Genomic DNA, 16,576 nt, shown 5'->3' with positions numbered 1-16,576 from the left:
GAACTGGGGTTTTACTGAAACAGCAGCTGAATTCAAAGGACTGGGAGAGCTTTAGGTACATGCAAAGTACCACTCCACCTGAGTTTGGAAGCAATAGCGTGTATTTTTCAAGAAGCTAAAAGGCTGGAAAACATGTGAAGATAAAAGCCTGTTCCCTGTCACCCCTCCTCTATTTCCTAGAAATCACAGGGACATGATGAGGTCAAGCTCGAAACTGCTCTTGCTTTGCAACTCCAGGCCCATGGGAGGAGTCCACAGGGAGGTGACAGGCAAGCATACATGGCTCACAGAGGAAGCAGTAAAGTGCAGACAGCCTCCCTGTCACTCCATTCAGGACTCCCCCTTTAGGAGCAGAATAAAACAGAGACATTTTAAGGAGCATTTTAACAACATCAAATTTTCTTGATGGGACATAGTGCAAATAGGAGAAATATTTGTCATGCTTTATAAAAGACAGGCTAACGTTCTAGGCTGCTTGGTGTGGGAGAAGAAAAACATGAGGACAGCAGAGCCAAACTCAGTGTAAGTCTCTGTGTCCCAAGCATTCCAAGCAAGCCACTTATCTGTTGTGGAGCAAAGTCCCCTGTAGTGTTCTCTGGGAAATTATAAATTATCTGACCTATACAGTAACTAAGAAAATCATCTTTCCCCACTCAAGCTACACAATTGCCCTAACTCAAATGCAGGAAAAACACCAGGAAGTTTGCCTGAAGTACCACTTCAGCATTGAACGCAGAAACAAGTCTTCAAGTATGCACAGCGTACAGCATCCAGGGACCAGACAAGTGGCACTGGCTGTGAGCAGGTCACCTCTGATGGGGGACATGACATCTGAAGTTTCCCAGGCATTCCTGCACTCAATTCTGTGGCCTCTGTATGTCACTGCAGAGATTGGTCAGTGAGATAAACACAGACACCATCTTCAGGCAGCTCTGAACTCTGCAAGGACAACATGGGAACCTCAGCAACACTGGATTTTGGTCCCCCACTCAGTCCTTCAGAGATGTTGGTCCTCTTTGTAACAGCAAGATCTGAGCAGGTCTTTGGCAACTCACGGTCAGTGGGAGGCACGGGGATGGAAAAGGGACAGTGGAAAGGGCAGAATCCTGCTGTGGATCTCTGTTACAGTACTGTCACAAAAGCACCTATGGATCTCAGTGTGAAGCAGGAAAGGTTAAAGCTCATCCTTGGCATTAACAAGATGCTGCAGAGGACGAACTGGTATCCCTTGATCTCTCATCAGCTGCTCCTGTGACCCATCATGGCTGTCCGGGGGTCTGTCACCCAAAAAGTCTGTGTGAGTGTAATCCTGGAGCAGCCCAGCCTGTACCGCGTGCTGCCGGAGCTCCTGGCTCCCCACCAGTCCCTGCATTGTCATGTAACCCTGCTGGCAGGAGGGAGGCAGCTTCTGACGGGTGAAGGCAAACAGGAAACACGACTCTGCAGGGGAAAGGATCAAAAATTAGAGATACCCTGTAGGAAAATGCTCCCAGAAACTATCAGGGACTTGTTCAAAACAAAAGGCAGAGAGGATGAGGGAAGATGACTTTCCCACCCAGTACCCTGCCCTGGGTAGCAGCACAGTAATTGACTTAATTCTGCAGAGCTCAGGAGATGCAGAGAGGGATCCCCAGTCTGCACACTAAGAGAAAAAGGAGGTAGATTTGAGCTTGCATCCATCTGACATCTTCTTTGTGCTACATGGGCTTCCTGCAGGAAGGTCCCACACCAGTCTTAAGACAAGGAAGGGAGACAGCTGAGGCTCTTGACTTCTGACATCAGAGCACCCCCATTTCCCATGGGAAAGCAATCCAATCACCAGTACATAACATCTAGTACACAGCGGCACAAAGAATGTTAATGAAGAAGAAAGGAAAGCAGCTAGAAAAAGGATTGAACCTAACCTTATATGCCTTCCTCTAAATCCTGGCATGCCTGGGCCAGTCTTTTTCTAATGGTGAACAAGAGCAAGGACTCTGGGAACATACACACAGAACAGCACTTTGTACCATCTGGTGAGTGCATTGAGGAGGTGTGACTGACAGTGAGACAAGCAGCTCACCACAGGGAGATCTCAGCTATTTGCAGAGGAGATCACTCCTGTCACTTGTTCCTCACATTCCTCCTCCTCTTCCTGCCACTTCGACCCTGTGCACAAATTACCTGCAAAGAAATTGCGCAGGTCGGTGCCGAGGCAGTTCTCCAAAAAGCGCCTCAGCGGCAGGATGTGAGCGTTCGGGGCTGTCCAGTCTGTCAGAAAGTCCTCCACAATGTGATGGATGGCATCTGGCCGGGGCAGAGGCCAGTCTGGGGGACGGAGTCTCATCTCACGCTCTGCCAATGGAACATTAAGGGAGCCTCTTAGAAGCAAAATGGCATTAAAAAGAGTTGGGGAGTGGAGAGCAGCTGTGACAGCTGTTTCCGCTTTTGTTCTGACCTTTTAATCCATTACTTTCATTTGCAATCCCCTCTGCTAGATCTGTCCTCAACAGCCCTGCCACTGCACAGCTGCCCTCTGTCTCTGCCCTTAGCATTCCTGTCATTTCACTCCTGTTCCCCTGAGCAGAGACTGCCAGATGGGCTAAGCTGCACTTAATGCTGCTACCCATCATGCTTATTTCTGTGAAAGCGAGTTGGATCCTGACCTTAGGTTTCTGAAGATGAAGATTTCTACACACTCATTTCCCAAGGAAGTCTACTCTGAGCCTGTTTGCTGCTGGATACAGCACTCCTCTTGAAACCCTTGCCTTTGGCTGCCTCTATGTCTGTGTGACCTCTCGGACCTGGGCCTGCCAGAGAGCAGCTTTCTCTCGGCAGCAAGATGGCCAAACAACAACAGCCTCATCTGTCAGGCTCTGCAAAATACAGGGTGCCAGCCAAAGGGAAGAACTGTTCCTCTTGTTGGCCATGGGGAAATTTCCAGCATCCCTGTTTGTTCCTATTTTGAAATGTAACGTCTCTGGCACAACCCCCCCATTCCCTTTATCAGTCTTACCAATGGAACTTTCTTGCCAACTCTCAGCTTCCCATTCAGCTCATACAGTGGTGGGGGGTGTCTCACAGGAAGGGGAAATGGTGCTTTCAGGAACCACCCCCACTTTGGCTTTGATTTATCTTTATCCCTCTTTGTTTTGCTTGTGCCACATAATTAGCAGGAAAGCTTACCTGTCGGAAGGCGTTTGTAATAGTAAATAACAGGGTGTAAAAAATTAGACTGCCAGGCATGCTGTGCCTCTCCCACAGCACGGTTGTAGTAGAAGACATCCTTGTCAGCCCCAGAGAAGTTCCTCCCATACTCCATGATGATGACAAAGAGCCCACTTTGAGCCTTTCTTCCCGTTTGCATTTCCAGCTCGGCCAGGATTCCAGTAGGGTACTCTTCCAGGTATTCAAATGCTGTGGCATTCCTGTGAATTGTAAACACACCATCAGAATTTTCCACCAGAGGAAGCCAGCTGGGATCCAACCCACCCTCAGCTGGTCAAGGCTAAAGCCAAAACGTCATCAGATAGTAATTTTGTTTGGTTATTACAGATCTGAGCAAGACTTGATGCAGAGCTTATACAGGCTCCAGATTGTTTTCCTCAATTATGGGATTCTCTCTACAGTAGCACTGCTCACAATGTTTTTCCCTGGGGTCAGTAAAAAGTACTACACCTCTGAGCCTATAGGGAAGGTCTGGACCATTTCAGCTCTTTAAGAGGGAGAAACAGTCTGCACAATTGGGCACCAGTTGCAGTAGTGGTACGGGTTTGGGGTGGCTGCCTATGGGATGGTAACATCCTTAGGCAGGAACAGTGCAACCTGTGTGGTGGCAACATGGGAAGCAATAGTAAAGAGAAAGAAATGAAATTATGGAGCACAATGCTGGGAGTAATTACTCACTCACTCTCTCAGCAGTATGATGTCAGCCAGGACACTGAACATCTGGTAGAGGCCTGAGGCCTCGTTCACCCTCTTGATGATGGAATTGGTCAGCTGTGTAATAGGGTAGACTGTGGATGGCCAGGGGACACCATGGTGACGGTTTTCCAATAGGCGATGGACTGCCCGAGCTAAGACATGGAGAGAAACAAAGACAGCTTATTTAACAACCCAAGCTCATGCTTTAAGAAATCCAATCCCTGTGCTGCAGCAGGACTCAATAAACAACCTTTATAGCTCCTCCATGCTCAGGATCTCCCGCCCCAATCGCTAGTAACCGCAGCAGAGATGCCCTCGGAAAGCTGATGGGATGCTGAGTGGTGGGGGAGGGGGGTCCTTGGGGATATTTCATTACTTGTCAGCAGTCCTTTAATGATAAGGATGGGCACACACACATAAAGAAGGAGATTCTCTGCCCATAGCTGCTGGGTTTTAACTCCACAGCACAGACCTCTCACCCACAGCCTGTCACGAGGCAGAGTGTCTGGCAGGAAGAAATCTATTGTGTTACATAAATAACAGACAGCAGGGAAGAGAGACACAAGACAAAACAAAGACAGACAACCAAAAACTTCATATATGACCCCAAGTCACTGCTCCTCCACTTCAGATGATGCAGCTGCAGCTGTGTTTTGCCCTTATTGCCAGAACAAGACTAAGGGCAATCTCTTTCCAGCAGTAAGCTATGGATTGTTCCTTTGAAGGGAGGAATGATCTCCACCTCTGCTCTTTCTGTACACCCCAGTACTCACTTGTATACCGGAATCCATGGATGAAGCCCCCAGCAGATTTCCTGAAGTCAACTGAATGGCTAGCAGTGCCAAGAACAAAGAGCCCCCGAGTGCCTCTAGACTCATAGCTGGGTTTGATTTGAGGATACTTCTTAATATTCCCTTTTCCTGGCATCATTCTCAGGGATCTGATATGCAAAAGAAAAGAGCAGACTATCAGGAAGGATAGGAGTAGAAAAATAAAAAGGGTTTCTGATAGACATTATATTGCAGCCACTGCAAGGTTCTGCTTCATACCCTGCTGCCTTCAGTGGCATTGACTGCTAAAATGAGGATCTTTGAAAGATAAGGCTGTTCATCTCGATATAGTCCTGGACAAGATCTTAACCTCAGCTGAGCCATTACCAATGAATTTTTTGAACACAGTGAAGTTAGCAGTATAATTTTCAACTGCAGGATGTACCAAGGTGGAATGAAGATTGCACCCTCAGGGAATTTTTTCTCCCCAGAAAAAATCTTTTCATAGCAATCTGCACCTTTATCATCCTCAGTTCCAAAAACCCCAGAAACACTGCTAGCCTTGTCCATGTGATCTAGGAGGTCAGGATGTTGAGTTCTAAAGGTACAATCTTTTCTGTGTCACTCAAGCCCCATTGCTGCCATCTGAACAGCCTTAGAGCCTGTTGGTCAGAGGGCAGTAACACACATTCCCCCTGGGAAACAGCCTTACCTGCAGGATAAACAAAGGACTGTGCAGCACCAATCAGCTCAGAGCACAGATGTCCAAACAAGGCTGCCAGGAAAAGACCCGCTCTTCCCTTTCCTCCCTACTCAGGCCCTTCAGCCTAAACACCTTCTTTCATGGAGATCCTGGTTCTCCCTCACCTGTTATAGATAGAGAAGTCAAACTTCCAGCCCAGGCAGCGGATGACACGGTCGTAAGGTGCACGGGTGGCAAAATTGTCCAGTTCATCCTGAGGGAGTGTGATGGAGTCGATGCCCGCGCTGATGTTCCTGTTCTCCAAGTAGAACCGCAGTGTGATGTGCAGCTTTCCCTTTTTGTTCTTAACAATGGCCAGATCTTCTAGGTCGCCTTCCAGAAGCCCATCCAGAGATTTCAGCTGGTAGGTGTCCAGCAGGCCATTGTTAATTGCTCTATGGAAAATACAAGACGGGAGGTTCTGTCTTAGCTGCTGAAAATGGGATCATTTATCAGGCATCCCAACTCCTCTTCAGTGCAAGCGTTTATCCCCAGAGCCTCAGGGCTCACAGGAACAGTCCAGGAAACACAGCTTCACTGTCCTTGCAGCATGTAGCCAACCTCTTTTCTCTGTGACTGGAAGCAAGGGAATAACTTGAAAGCCAGTACATTTTAAAGACTTGTTTCTATTTCAGACAGATCCTAAAAAGCTCTCACCAAGCCTCTGTGTTCAGCAACTGCATCCTGGATTGCTTTAAACCAAGGACTTTTATAGAAGGCCCTGTATTTCCCCTCAGGTGTGACCACCTCACCAATCCAGCCTGTCACCTGGGAAAGAAGTGATTCTCCCTGTCTGTACTCCAGCTGGTTAGAAACAGGAATAGGAGTGGTTCTTACCTCAGATCCCCAACGTAGTGGGTGGCCCAGGAGAGGCGCACGCGGGACCGGCTCACCATGTGGATGAAGTTTGTGACACCCAGGATGTTCTCTGCTGTCTCAAAGGCCGAGTTCCCTCGGCCCAAGATCAACACGGTCTGGCCAGCAAAGTCCTCCGGGTTGATGGACACAGTCTCGTAACCCTCGACGTACTCTGAGCCAGGAAAGTTTACCACATTGGGAACCCATGTCCCAGCAGCAACCAACAAACAGCTGCAAAAAGAGGGACAGCACTTGGAAATGCAGGAATTTCAGGAAAGGGGCTCCATCTCCTCATTTCTTCCTTCTCACACTGTGGAAGGTGGCTGCAATGTGACCCCCACAGTGACACCAGATCAGCTGCACAGGTTATGGTTTCAAAAGAAAACTACCTAGCTTCAACTACTGACCTGCTCCTCTCTTCCCTATCCTCAGGACAACTAGGAACACTTATATATAGCAATAGTCAGTGTGGGTGTTGTACATATGCATCTCCCTCGCCTATTCATGAAAGCAACTTCTACTCATATGAACTCATCGACAGTATATATAATATAGCTTCACAGGTTGATTACACACTGAATAAAAACGACTTAAATTCAAAACTTGAGTTGACATTTGGTAGAGCAGAAGTCATTTTTAAGACAGACAGGAAATTGTTTTGATATTTTGAAATGTAGCTCCCAGTCATAAAAACATGTTAGCAACATCACTAATTGTTAACACCAAAAATAACTGCAGTGATCTTTTTATATCACTCCATAAGAGCTTTTACTTGATTCTTGAGGAAGTTCTGGTGGCTTAGATGGAAACACGAGGCAGCTGAGGCAAGCAGCACTGCCTGCTGTCCCAGCCTTGCTTACACAGCATCCCCAGAGCAAGTCGCTCACGGTACGTGGGTGTCCGGGATTGCCTTCTGTCCCCTCGGAGCCTGCCAGCAGCACACCGGCAAGTGACAGCCAGCACGACCTGCTGTCGTAGAGCTGAGGTTTCAGGAGAGGTGAGAAATACACTCCGTATGTTCCTACGAGTAACTTCGAGGTTTTTAGGAACGGCGCTCAGTGGCAGTACAGGATATACACACACGTAAATAGGATGAGTGGAAGGGGAATTCAGTGACCAGCAGATTTGAGGTTTATTTCTCACAGTCTTTGCCCCTCCCCCAAAAAACCCCCACTTTCCTTGCTTCCCTGTGTTCCAGCTCTGTGCCAGCCAAGGGCTTCACTTGTCTGGGACACACCCCTGAGCACATGTGGGAATATGGGAGCAAGATGTCATCACACTGACTCAATCCAGTTTGTGCTAATGGCAGTGCTGGCTGTGTGTACAACTGAGTTATTTTTTTCACAGACAGTAACTATCTAGTGATAAAACAAAAGTGATTTCAAGCAGACCTATCAAGGACAGATGACACAGTGACGGCCATCACAGCCAATTTGTGTCTGTGCTCCCGAATTCCTCAGCTGCCCAAAGCAAAACACTGCTCGTGAAAGGCAATGCCTTCCCAGGAGCAGTTATTGCACCCATCCACCTACCAACCCCTAAAAACGTTTTCTGCCTCTAATGGTGATTTAGGCTCTAGGAGGCTGTGAAATCTCTGTCCTTGGAGATATTCACACTTCAACAGGGCAAAGCTCTGAACTGCGCGTCAAGCCCATTACCTGCACTTGTAGTTCTTCCTGTCTTGGTCAGTCAGGATAAAGTAATGGCCGTTCCAGGCCTGCTCATTCTTCTCCAACGTCACATGGATGATGGCCGTGTTGTACTGAACCTGCAGCTTCAGCAGCGAAGCAAAGTCCTCCAGGTAGCGCACCATGGCGTCAGCGTTGGGGAAGAAGTCACGAGAGTAGCGTCGGAAGAGCAGGCGCCGGTCGTGGCTGAGGAGCGAATTCCAGTCGTGCCGCAGGTTGAACTCGCTGTTGGACTTGCCCGTGTACTGCTTGTTGATGCTGATGAGTTTGCGGTGCCGAGGGTAGAGCGCGAAGAAGCTGCCGGGAGCATGGCTCCGCTCGAAGACGATGTAGTCCCGGCCGGCTCTCTGGAGGAAATAGGCCGCCTGCAAGCCCGCGGGGCCGGCCCCGATCACACAGTAGTCGTGGTAGAGGAACGCGGCACCACTCACGGCGCACAGGCTGCCGGCGTACAGGGCCAGCCCCAGGAGCGTCCCGCAGACCGCCGGGGCCATGGCGGGGCTGGCACAGCCGGCCCTGAAGGGAAGAGGGCCGGGAGGCGTCACCCCAGGGGCTGCAGCCTCCCCACAGGAGCCCCCCAACCCCACCAGTCCTCGCCCGCTGCCGCCCAGACCCGGCCACCATGACGGCCCCACAGAGAGTGGGGTGTTGGGGCGGGGCCCTGCTTCCTGCCAGCCAATAACAGCAGGGGTCCCGAGCCCTCCAGCCAATGGGCGCACAGCGCTCCCCGCCCACAGCACACACAGGTGGCAAGGTGGGGCAGCACCTGTGGACTCGGGCGCCCCACCAGCCAATGGGGGACGGGCGGCGCAAGCCCCCCAGCCAATGGGAGATGGGGTGCCCCGCGCTGTCTCACTCCCCCGCCAATACGGTCCCGGCCCCGATGCCCCCGCCCCCGCCCAACGGCGCACGAGGCGCGACGCACGTGACGCGCGGGGCCGCCGCCGGCCGCCCGGAACCCGCACCTGCAGCATGGAGCTCCCGCCGCGCCGCTCCTCCCGCTCCGGGCTCTTCCCGCTCCGCTCCCCCCTCCTTCCCGCGCCGCCCGGGCAGGGCGGGGCGGGGCGGGCACGGCGCTGCCTCCCGCCCGCTGCGGGGGCGAGCGAGGGGGGCGGTGCGCTCCCCGCGTCACGTGACGCCGCCACCGCCGCGGGCACCATGGCGGCGCGCGCACCACGTGTCCGGGGGCGGGCGGCGCTTAAAGGGGCAGGCGCGGGACGGAGCCGTGACCGCGGGGGGCACCCGAACCAGGCACACACACACAAACAGCGCCGGCACTCGCCCAAATCAACTTTATTCCGCTTTCCCCCCATTTATGATCGATGTGCAGCACAGCCGGGCCGAAGGTGCAGCCACAGCCTGTCCCCGGAGAACCGGGGCTGCCTGGGCACTGCAGCCTGTCGGTGCTGGTTGCAGGGTTCAGCTCTCTTCCTCTGAAAAAGAGAGACAGAAATGAAGTTAATGCCGCTGGGGAAAAGAAAACCCCAAAATTAAACCCTCGCTGTCAAGGAAATGCCACAAGAAACACAAAAAACCAAGGCTGCCACTTCGAGAGATTTATCCCACCTCCAACTGTCTCCTTGCCTCCCCCCAGCTTCTCAACAAACCTGCCCATGAGCCAAGACCACACACTCCTCATACACAATTTACATTCCTGAGCAAATTACGCAGCAACCCAACTAACATTTCCATAATAAAATCCAGAGCAGTCAGGCAAAGCTTACAGCCTAAAAATAAGCTGGGAGATATTTTTTCTCACAGAAGCAAGAGTCTAGGATAAATGGTTTCCCACTGTCAGCAGAGCACACTGATCTCATGTCAGGGATAAAGATGGTTTTAGGCAAAAAAGTGAAGGTAGCGTTTGTCCACTGGGCATCACTGATCCTCCAAAACTCACATCCTGACCAGCCAGCTTCAAGAGTCACTTCAGAAAAGCCTTCACCGCATTCCCTCAATTGCACTCCATCACCTTACAGTCACTGCAATTTCTAAAACTGCACTCAAAAAAAAAATCCCACTACCAACAGAAATCAGCACCCACTCACTCCTGCAGACCTTGGAGCCACTGAATGAAAGGCTTCTTGGCAGGCTTTGTTATGCTAGACAGTGGTCTGGATCTGGGACCTTCCCCAACTCGCTAAAATCAGTCCTCCTCAAATATCTGTACAGAAGCACAACATCTGCATTTCCAACTCTGCGCTGTTTTTCTTCCAGCTGAGTATTTCCAATGTCACCTTTTCAACAGAGTCCCATCCTTGGGACCACACATTCTCCAGCCTCATTCCTCTCCTGCCATTGCACTGGTCAGATCTGGCTCTTTACATCAACAATTTTCATCCAGACTAGTACATCACTTAAAAGCATAAAGCACTGGGTATGCCACAAACCTTCCTCTTCCTCTTCTTCCTCCTCATCCTCCTCATCTTCATCAGAGCTGAAGGTGCCATCAGGCAAACTGTAGATGCGGATCACCTGCTTGTTGGGGTCCTTGAGGATGAGGTACTTGCCCTCATCCAGCTTCATGCAGATATCAATGACGCATCGCAGGATGCCCCAGGCGTTCTCTATGCTCAGATTAATCTGGCTGGCAAACTCATTTGGCTTGAACTGCTGCGTGCCCAGGATCACATGGCGGGCAGAGTCCTTCACGTGGTAACGGGACACGTACCTAGGGGGGCAAGAAGTAACCAGAGGGGCATCAGAGATTATGCCCAGACAGCAAAACACCAGCAAGATGAGCTGCGTGATCATCTTGTTTTTGTTTTCTGGGCTGGAAAATCCTAATACTCCAACACTGAAAGCTAAGAGGATCTCCTGGCTACAAAGTGTCAATCTGCAAAGCACCTGGAAATCCCCAAATTGGATAGAGAGGTACAAAAGATAAAGAATTAGCCCCACAGATAAAATTAAGCAATAGCACGATTAGCTGGGAGTTTGGAATGAAAAAGATGGAAGAGTATCAGTTCCATGTCTGTGGATGGAACTGAGGGTTGCAGAACCACTACAACTTATTTAGCAAAAGCCTCTTATTCATTACCTACAGTAGGCAACTGATTTTAAGACGATAATTTAAAAAATGCAGGGGCTGTATCTCCCCCCACCACCTAATTTCTCAGTAACAGGGCACTGAGGATCTCAGGCAGATTCCTGACAGGCACCATAGTCCCTGTATTTATTTCCTTTGTTGGTGATCACTGCAAAGAGCCCACTTGTCCCTCATGTGTGGGGTCAGTCACAGCTGGATGCTGAGGGGAAGCAGCTTACACCAAGGCTGGTGCACTCACCACAAGCTTTCCCTTCCTGACACTGAAAACACTGGGTGATTTTAGGATTACTTAAATGCTTCACTCAGACATATAGGCAGTTTAATAATGCAAAATGCACCTGTAAGACACCTGGTGTGAACCGCCCCCCCTTACCCGAGTTTAAGATACTCTGATCCAGCCAGCAGCGCGCAGCATGTCCAGCGGGCCAGTTTGTAGCTGTTGTTCTTCAGCTCCGTGGCAATGACAGCCCCTCTCTGAGAGTCCAGCTTCTGGCGCCAGTCCACCCCATTGCAATACTGAGAGGAGAATCAGAACCAGGGTCAGCCTGACAAGCCAGCAGCAGCCATCTCTTCAGCCATCTTGTCATCACACAGGGAAGCTGTCTACCCTACACGTGAGGGAATGTGAACTGCAGCCCACAAGGCAAACTCTTGCACCGGGAAGGGAGAAATGCAAACAGCTGGGATTGCTCAACATTTGTGGCACTGTTTAGAAAGAATTCTTCCCTCACAAATTACCCTAAAGAGAACCATAAGAAGACTTGCTAGTGTGCTGAACACTCAGGGACAAGAGAGTTTAAGCCAGCTACAACATTTAGGGGAGAATCCCATCAGCACTGCTTGTCCACCCAAGTTATACTCCTTAGTGGAATGTAACACCCGGGGGACACCGCCAGATGTTTGTCTCATCTTCCCTGCTGTACCTGGCATGTCAGGCAGCAGTGAAGCAGTTAGAGCTAGCTTGGGGATCCTGCTCTTCCTCACCCTCGAATCCCACTCATTCAGTGTTTTGATGTTGATAAATGACACTTCTCCATTAGCTCCTGTCATCACTCCATCATGTTCACAGCGGACAATGAGATCTATATCATCTCCCAGCTTCCACCTTCGGTACCTGCCAATAAAACAATCCACCTGGTTATTTCCGACCTTCGTTCTCTTCCCTTCCTCCTCTATCTTTTCACTGTGAGGTCATCCATAAATCCCTCTCAAGGTAAAGCTTCTATCAATAACACTCCCAACCTATATTGCCTCCATATCACATTGACATCCTGCCCCCTTGCCAAACCTGGGCATCAGAAATATCAACTTACCTGTATGCAACAGAGGCTACTTCATTTTTATCCATGTCATCTTCCACAAAGGGGTTTGGGTTGGGAAACTTGTATTTCTCTTTTCCCTGCAGATGAAAACAGCAGAGCATGTTAGGAGACAGATTTCCTCTAATGGAAAAATATTCTTTTGCAGCAACAGTAGCTGATTCCCTTATGTATAGAAACACCAAAACATTAAGACAGCTGATGAAAGCCTCATGCCCACATTAGTCACAGCACTATAAGCAGTACTTGCATTGGCACTTAGGCTTCATTAAGTGTACTGAGAAGCCTGTCTGCATCATCAATGGGAGTAGGATGACTTCTCTGTGAAATCAGGGTGAAAACCTTTCTACAACAAAGTCACACTGCTCACCAGAAATAATCCCATCTCTTTCAAAACTGAAAGACCACTGGTATAACAGGACTTTCAATTAAAATGCTACTGTGCTGTATTAAAGCAGCCTTAATGAAGTCTCTTCTTGAGACTCTCTGAAACACAGACCCCAGTACTCATCACTGTTCCACCTTACCATCCTCAGACACTGCTGGGAGAAGTTATGATTGATGTAGGTAGCTTCCATGGCCAGGTTGCGTGGAGAATTAAAGGAGTTGCCCTCTTCCTGTGGTGGTTCATTGGCTGTTTCACTCACTGTCAGGAGGTCTGGGGAAAAAAAACAGATGAAAGTGGTTACACCTAGGGGAGTAACTATGTCAGCTTTAATGAGTTTCTAGCCCCACATCAGAGCAGATCAATACTGAAATTCCCCACACAGCTATCACACGTACTGCAATTATCAACTTGTTCAGGGGACTCAGTGTGGACACCCAAACAAGCATGAAGAAAATTAGACCCTTTAGCTACTGCAACAGAATTCCTTTCAGGACTTTTCCTCACCAAAATCTGAGTTGTCCCTCTTGTCAAAGAAAAGCTTGGATCCAACTCTCTGGACAATGATGTCCCAGGAATAGACAGAGCGAGTGCAGCTCATCAGTGTGGCCAGGATGGCATCTGTGGCAAACACATTCCCTTGTGTCTTGGCCAGCTGTGAATACAGAAGGAAGAGAAAACTGTTTCAGCAATAAAAACAGATACCCCTTCCCCAGGCAGGACAAGAAGTACTAGCAAACCAGATCACTGATTTCTTCTGCTGTTCTGAGAAAGCTGAACTGGTAAGTGCCACATCTACTGCCAGAAAAAGCATAAGGTACTACCCAGCAATCCTGGCCCACCCTCACCCACGCAAGGCGGAAGTAAGAAACAAAATGTTAATTCTCTCAAAAAATGCATGGTTTCTTATTGCCAATCAGGTCACAAGAGAAAAATATCTGAGCCTTCCTCACCTCCAAAAGCAAGGCCCTAAGGATCTGGTCTCTGACTTAAGTTTTCTTCCCAACACATCTTAAGTACTGATCTCCTTGCCCTTCCCGAATTACAGCTTTCCCTTGGCCATTGTTCCTAACTCTGCATTAATCTAGCTCTGCCTTCCACAGAAAAATACAGCTACCAGCAAATGCCTCTTGCTTTTGCCCTTAGGTCTGAAGGTGACAGCTGGTGTCCAACAGCACACACTGAGTTTCACAAACTGGTGGCTACCTTTCGGATAACTGGGTCATCCGTAGTGGTGACGGTATGGAAGATGCGCTTGATGCTCCTCAGGAGCTTCTCGTTCCTCGTTGTAATGCGGTCAAAGGCTTTGTCATAGTACTCCAGGGCTCCACAGCACTCTCTGCAAAGGTAAGAGGGACATCTGGATACCCCTCCTATGGATACCACCACCCATGAACCACACAGGGTTCCATTACATCCCCCCGGTTTTGGAACCCCCATAAGAACATTGGTACCAGTCAGGAGACCCTCGAGCTACCGATTTCCAAAAATTTTAGGAACTCACATGTCCTGTGGCTCTGACACCTCCAGATAGCGCATTTTCATCAGCCGAGGGAAATCCATCTCCTCCTTCACCTCCCAGTCGCTGCGGACTTCAACAGAGGAGTCGCGAGGTTTCTGCTGCGCGGCCAGAGGCGGGACAGGCACAGACAGAAACGGAGACACATCAGGATTTGTGCAAGAGGAGCTGCCCTCTGAGTGCAGCCAGAGAAAAACCTAACCATCAGAGGGGGGGCACAATGCTCATCAGTTTGTCTACCTGTGATTTCTGGTCCCATTTCTGCCTCACTCCAAACTGCTTCTGAAACTTCTTTTGTAGGCGCAAACGATCTCTAAAATGACAAATGTGAGAAAAGCCATGAAGAGAAGTTCTTGATTCCCATGTGCCACAACCATTCCTCCACTTCCAAACTAGTAGAGAGGAGCAGTGCTCTCAGGCACTGAGCCGCTAAAACATTTGTTGAGCCATCTGTTGATCAAGATGTCTGAGGCGTGTTCTTTGATCTGAGCAGCTCTTTAAATAGTTTTACCTGAAGACTGAAATGCAGTTTTCAGAGAGGATATTATGTTTTGAATGCCACCTTTACTTTCTAAATACAATTTTAAAATTCTCCTAAATTATTAGGCAACCATTTGAAATCTATGCTTTCAAGTACTATTGACACCAGCAGACTTGAAACATCCTGAAATTCTTTGCTGACTGTTTGCTCCAGCAGATTCTGTTACTCTTAAGTTTATAAATTCATCAACAGTATGTTCACACACTCCAACCCGAGCTCAGTATGCTCGTCTCTGCAGCCTCACCTCTCCTTTTGCTTGGCACTCTTTGGCAGTGTCTGCATGCTGAACTGCAGCATGTTCCGACGGTCCTTGTCTCTCCGAAGGTTCCTCTGCAGAAATGATGGAAGGAAAAACAAACACATTTTAACTGGGCAAGAATCCTGTGCTGCCAAAGCTCCCCTCTGACCTGCCTCCCCAACACGTTACCTGTGCAAACCTCATGCGGTTCCTCTGGTACGCTGTTTTCTGCGTCCGGGCCGTGTCCACCAGCTGGAAGCTGGTCTCATCCTCCTCGTGGAAATAGGCATATTGGCTTCCACCACCAAACTGGGATGAGTACTTGTCTGGAAATTAAACAAAGCATCTCAGCAACAAGGTGCTAAGAAAAAAGCTTGCTGCTTTGCCCCTTTCTCTCCCCAGCTCCTTTCACCTAATTCTGATGTCTAAACTGGGATTCCTGCCTTACACCTGCATGTCTTCTTCCCCTTCAAACCTCCCTTATGAGCCCAGGTAGTGAGGCAATACACAAACCCAGAGACAGCCCCAAGGACAGGGAGAGCCCCACAGAGCTCTCCCAAGAGCAAAGCACGCTTCCTAAAGTAAGCTGCCTGTCTTGCTGAGGTGTGCAGGTAATTACAGGGTGGGGGTGAGACATGAAAGCAGGAATGACGCTTGGAAGAAAACTTTGCAGAAAATAAACCCCAGGAACAGCCAGCACACGTACTTGTATATCTTTTATCCTGGTATGTGGCTCCTGTCCAATCGGCCACCTAAGAATGAGCATAAACAGTCAAAAATAAGTATTAACACAACATTTCCCCTCCACACCTCTATCTGCACATGCAGGACTCTCAGTACCAGAAACAAACACTGCCATATGCTCCAGGTCTGATCCTTTTGCCTCCCACCTGTGCCTGCCAGGTGTTCAGTGTGTCAGGAGGCACTGCCAAGGGTGCCGGAGGAGCAGCCAGGGTAACAAGAGCGAACACGGGAGGCAGAGGGCGGGGGAGGCCCGGAATGCACCCAGGGCTCCGGGCCCGGCACAGGTACCTTGCCCAGGCGGTCTCCCTTGCTGAAGGGCTGGTAAGGCATGTCCTTGAACTGCTCGGGCACGGCACACGGACCCCAGCCGGACGGGTTGTCCTGGATCACGGGTGCCACAAACTTCGCCATTTTTTTAATTTTCTAAAGGTGAAAAAACGAAATAAAAACCTCAGACCCTCAGCTACCGCACGGTGTGTGGCACCGAGACCTGAGGCCTTTCCTCAGCACAGGCCACTCGAAGGGAACGCGCCTCCGCCAAGCAGGCCCGGGAGGAAGGAAGGGTCCCGGTGGGCGCTGCGTGCGCCGGGGAGGGGCGGGGACGCGGCCCCACCGGAACCGGCCGGAGCGGCGGGGCGGGGCCGGGGGGGTCTCGGTACACGCGGGAGGATGCCGGCGCGGCGGGCGAGCGGCTCTGGGCCGGCACCAGCGCTTTCCTCACCTGCGCGGCCCCGGCGCGGCCCCGATGGCGGCGGATCCAGCGGCGGATCCCGGAGTGGCTGCGGCGGCGGCGGCGGCGGGTGGGGAAAGGGCCGCGCGCAGC

The 16,576-nt window shown here is 50.2% G+C and overlaps 2 protein-coding genes across 4 annotated transcripts; both read right to left on the bottom strand.

Moving 5' to 3' along the window:
* Window positions 1-381: 381 nt before the first annotated feature.
* Window positions 382-9,136, bottom strand: FOXRED2 (FAD dependent oxidoreductase domain containing 2). 2 transcript variants are annotated; one of them, XM_079303693.1, is made up of 9 exons: window positions 8,927-9,092; window positions 7,932-8,477; window positions 6,253-6,504; window positions 5,541-5,810; window positions 4,677-4,843; window positions 3,890-4,055; window positions 3,166-3,407; window positions 2,164-2,334; window positions 382-1,440 (listed from the first exon to the last, which is right to left on the bottom strand). In XM_079303693.1, the coding sequence occupies exons 2-9, from the start codon at window positions 8,453-8,455 to the stop codon at window positions 1,175-1,177; spliced, it is 2,058 nt and encodes a 685-aa protein (XP_079159819.1). In that variant the 5' UTR covers window positions 8,456-8,477; window positions 8,927-9,092; the 3' UTR covers window positions 382-1,174. The 2 variants fall into 2 exon arrangements, with proteins under 2 accessions (XP_079159819.1, XP_079159818.1); XM_079303692.1 differs by having other exon boundaries at window positions 1,038-1,440; window positions 7,932-8,326; window positions 8,927-9,136.
* A 100-nt stretch (window positions 9,137-9,236) lies between these two features.
* EIF3D (eukaryotic translation initiation factor 3 subunit D) lies at window positions 9,237-16,364 on the bottom strand. 2 transcript variants are annotated; one of them, XM_079303694.1, is made up of 14 exons: window positions 16,042-16,364; window positions 15,716-15,761; window positions 15,199-15,335; window positions 15,016-15,101; window positions 14,471-14,543; window positions 14,216-14,331; window positions 13,918-14,050; window positions 13,219-13,366; window positions 12,854-12,984; window positions 12,321-12,406; window positions 11,992-12,121; window positions 11,381-11,523; window positions 10,349-10,629; window positions 9,237-9,394 (listed from the first exon to the last, which is right to left on the bottom strand). In XM_079303694.1, the coding sequence occupies exons 1-14, from the start codon at window positions 16,162-16,164 to the stop codon at window positions 9,381-9,383; spliced, it is 1,647 nt and encodes a 548-aa protein (XP_079159820.1). In that variant the 5' UTR covers window positions 16,165-16,364; the 3' UTR covers window positions 9,237-9,380. The 2 variants fall into 2 exon arrangements, with proteins under 2 accessions (XP_079159820.1, XP_079159821.1); XM_079303695.1 differs by having other exon boundaries at window positions 14,216-14,328; window positions 16,042-16,263.
* Window positions 16,365-16,576: the final 212 nt, after the last annotated feature.

The sequence above is a fragment of the Erithacus rubecula genome, assembly GCF_903797595.1.
Source record: "Erithacus rubecula genome assembly, chromosome: 4".
Taxonomy (NCBI): Eukaryota; Metazoa; Chordata; class Aves; order Passeriformes; family Muscicapidae; genus Erithacus; species Erithacus rubecula.
This window is presented reverse-complemented; position numbering and strand designations above follow the sequence as displayed.

Excerpts from the sequence above, each read along its gene's own strand:
- FOXRED2 (XM_079303692.1), bottom strand. The coding sequence starts at position 9,121 with ATGGTGCCCGCGGCGGTGGCGGCGTCACGTGACGCGGGGAGCGCACCG. Across the intron at positions 8,327-8,926 it reads GCGGGAGCTCCATGCTGCAG|GCGGCCTATTTCCTCCAGAG; the intron begins GTGCGGGTTCCG and ends GCGGGCTTGCAG. Across the intron at positions 6,505-7,931 it reads AGGAAGAACTACAAGTGCAG|CTGTTTGTTGGTTGCTGCTG; the intron begins GTAATGGGCTTG and ends CTCTTTTTGCAG.
- EIF3D (XM_079303694.1), bottom strand. The coding sequence starts at position 16,164 with ATGGCGAAGTTTGTGGCACCCGTGATCCAGGACAACCCGTCCGGCTGG. Across the intron at positions 12,407-12,853 it reads CCCAGCAGTGTCTGAGGATG|GGAAAAGAGAAATACAAGTT; the intron begins GTAAGGTGGAAC and ends TTTCATCTGCAG. Across the intron at positions 11,524-11,991 it reads TGAATGAGTGGGATTCGAGG|TATTGCAATGGGGTGGACTG; the intron begins GTGAGGAAGAGC and ends TTCTCCTCTCAG.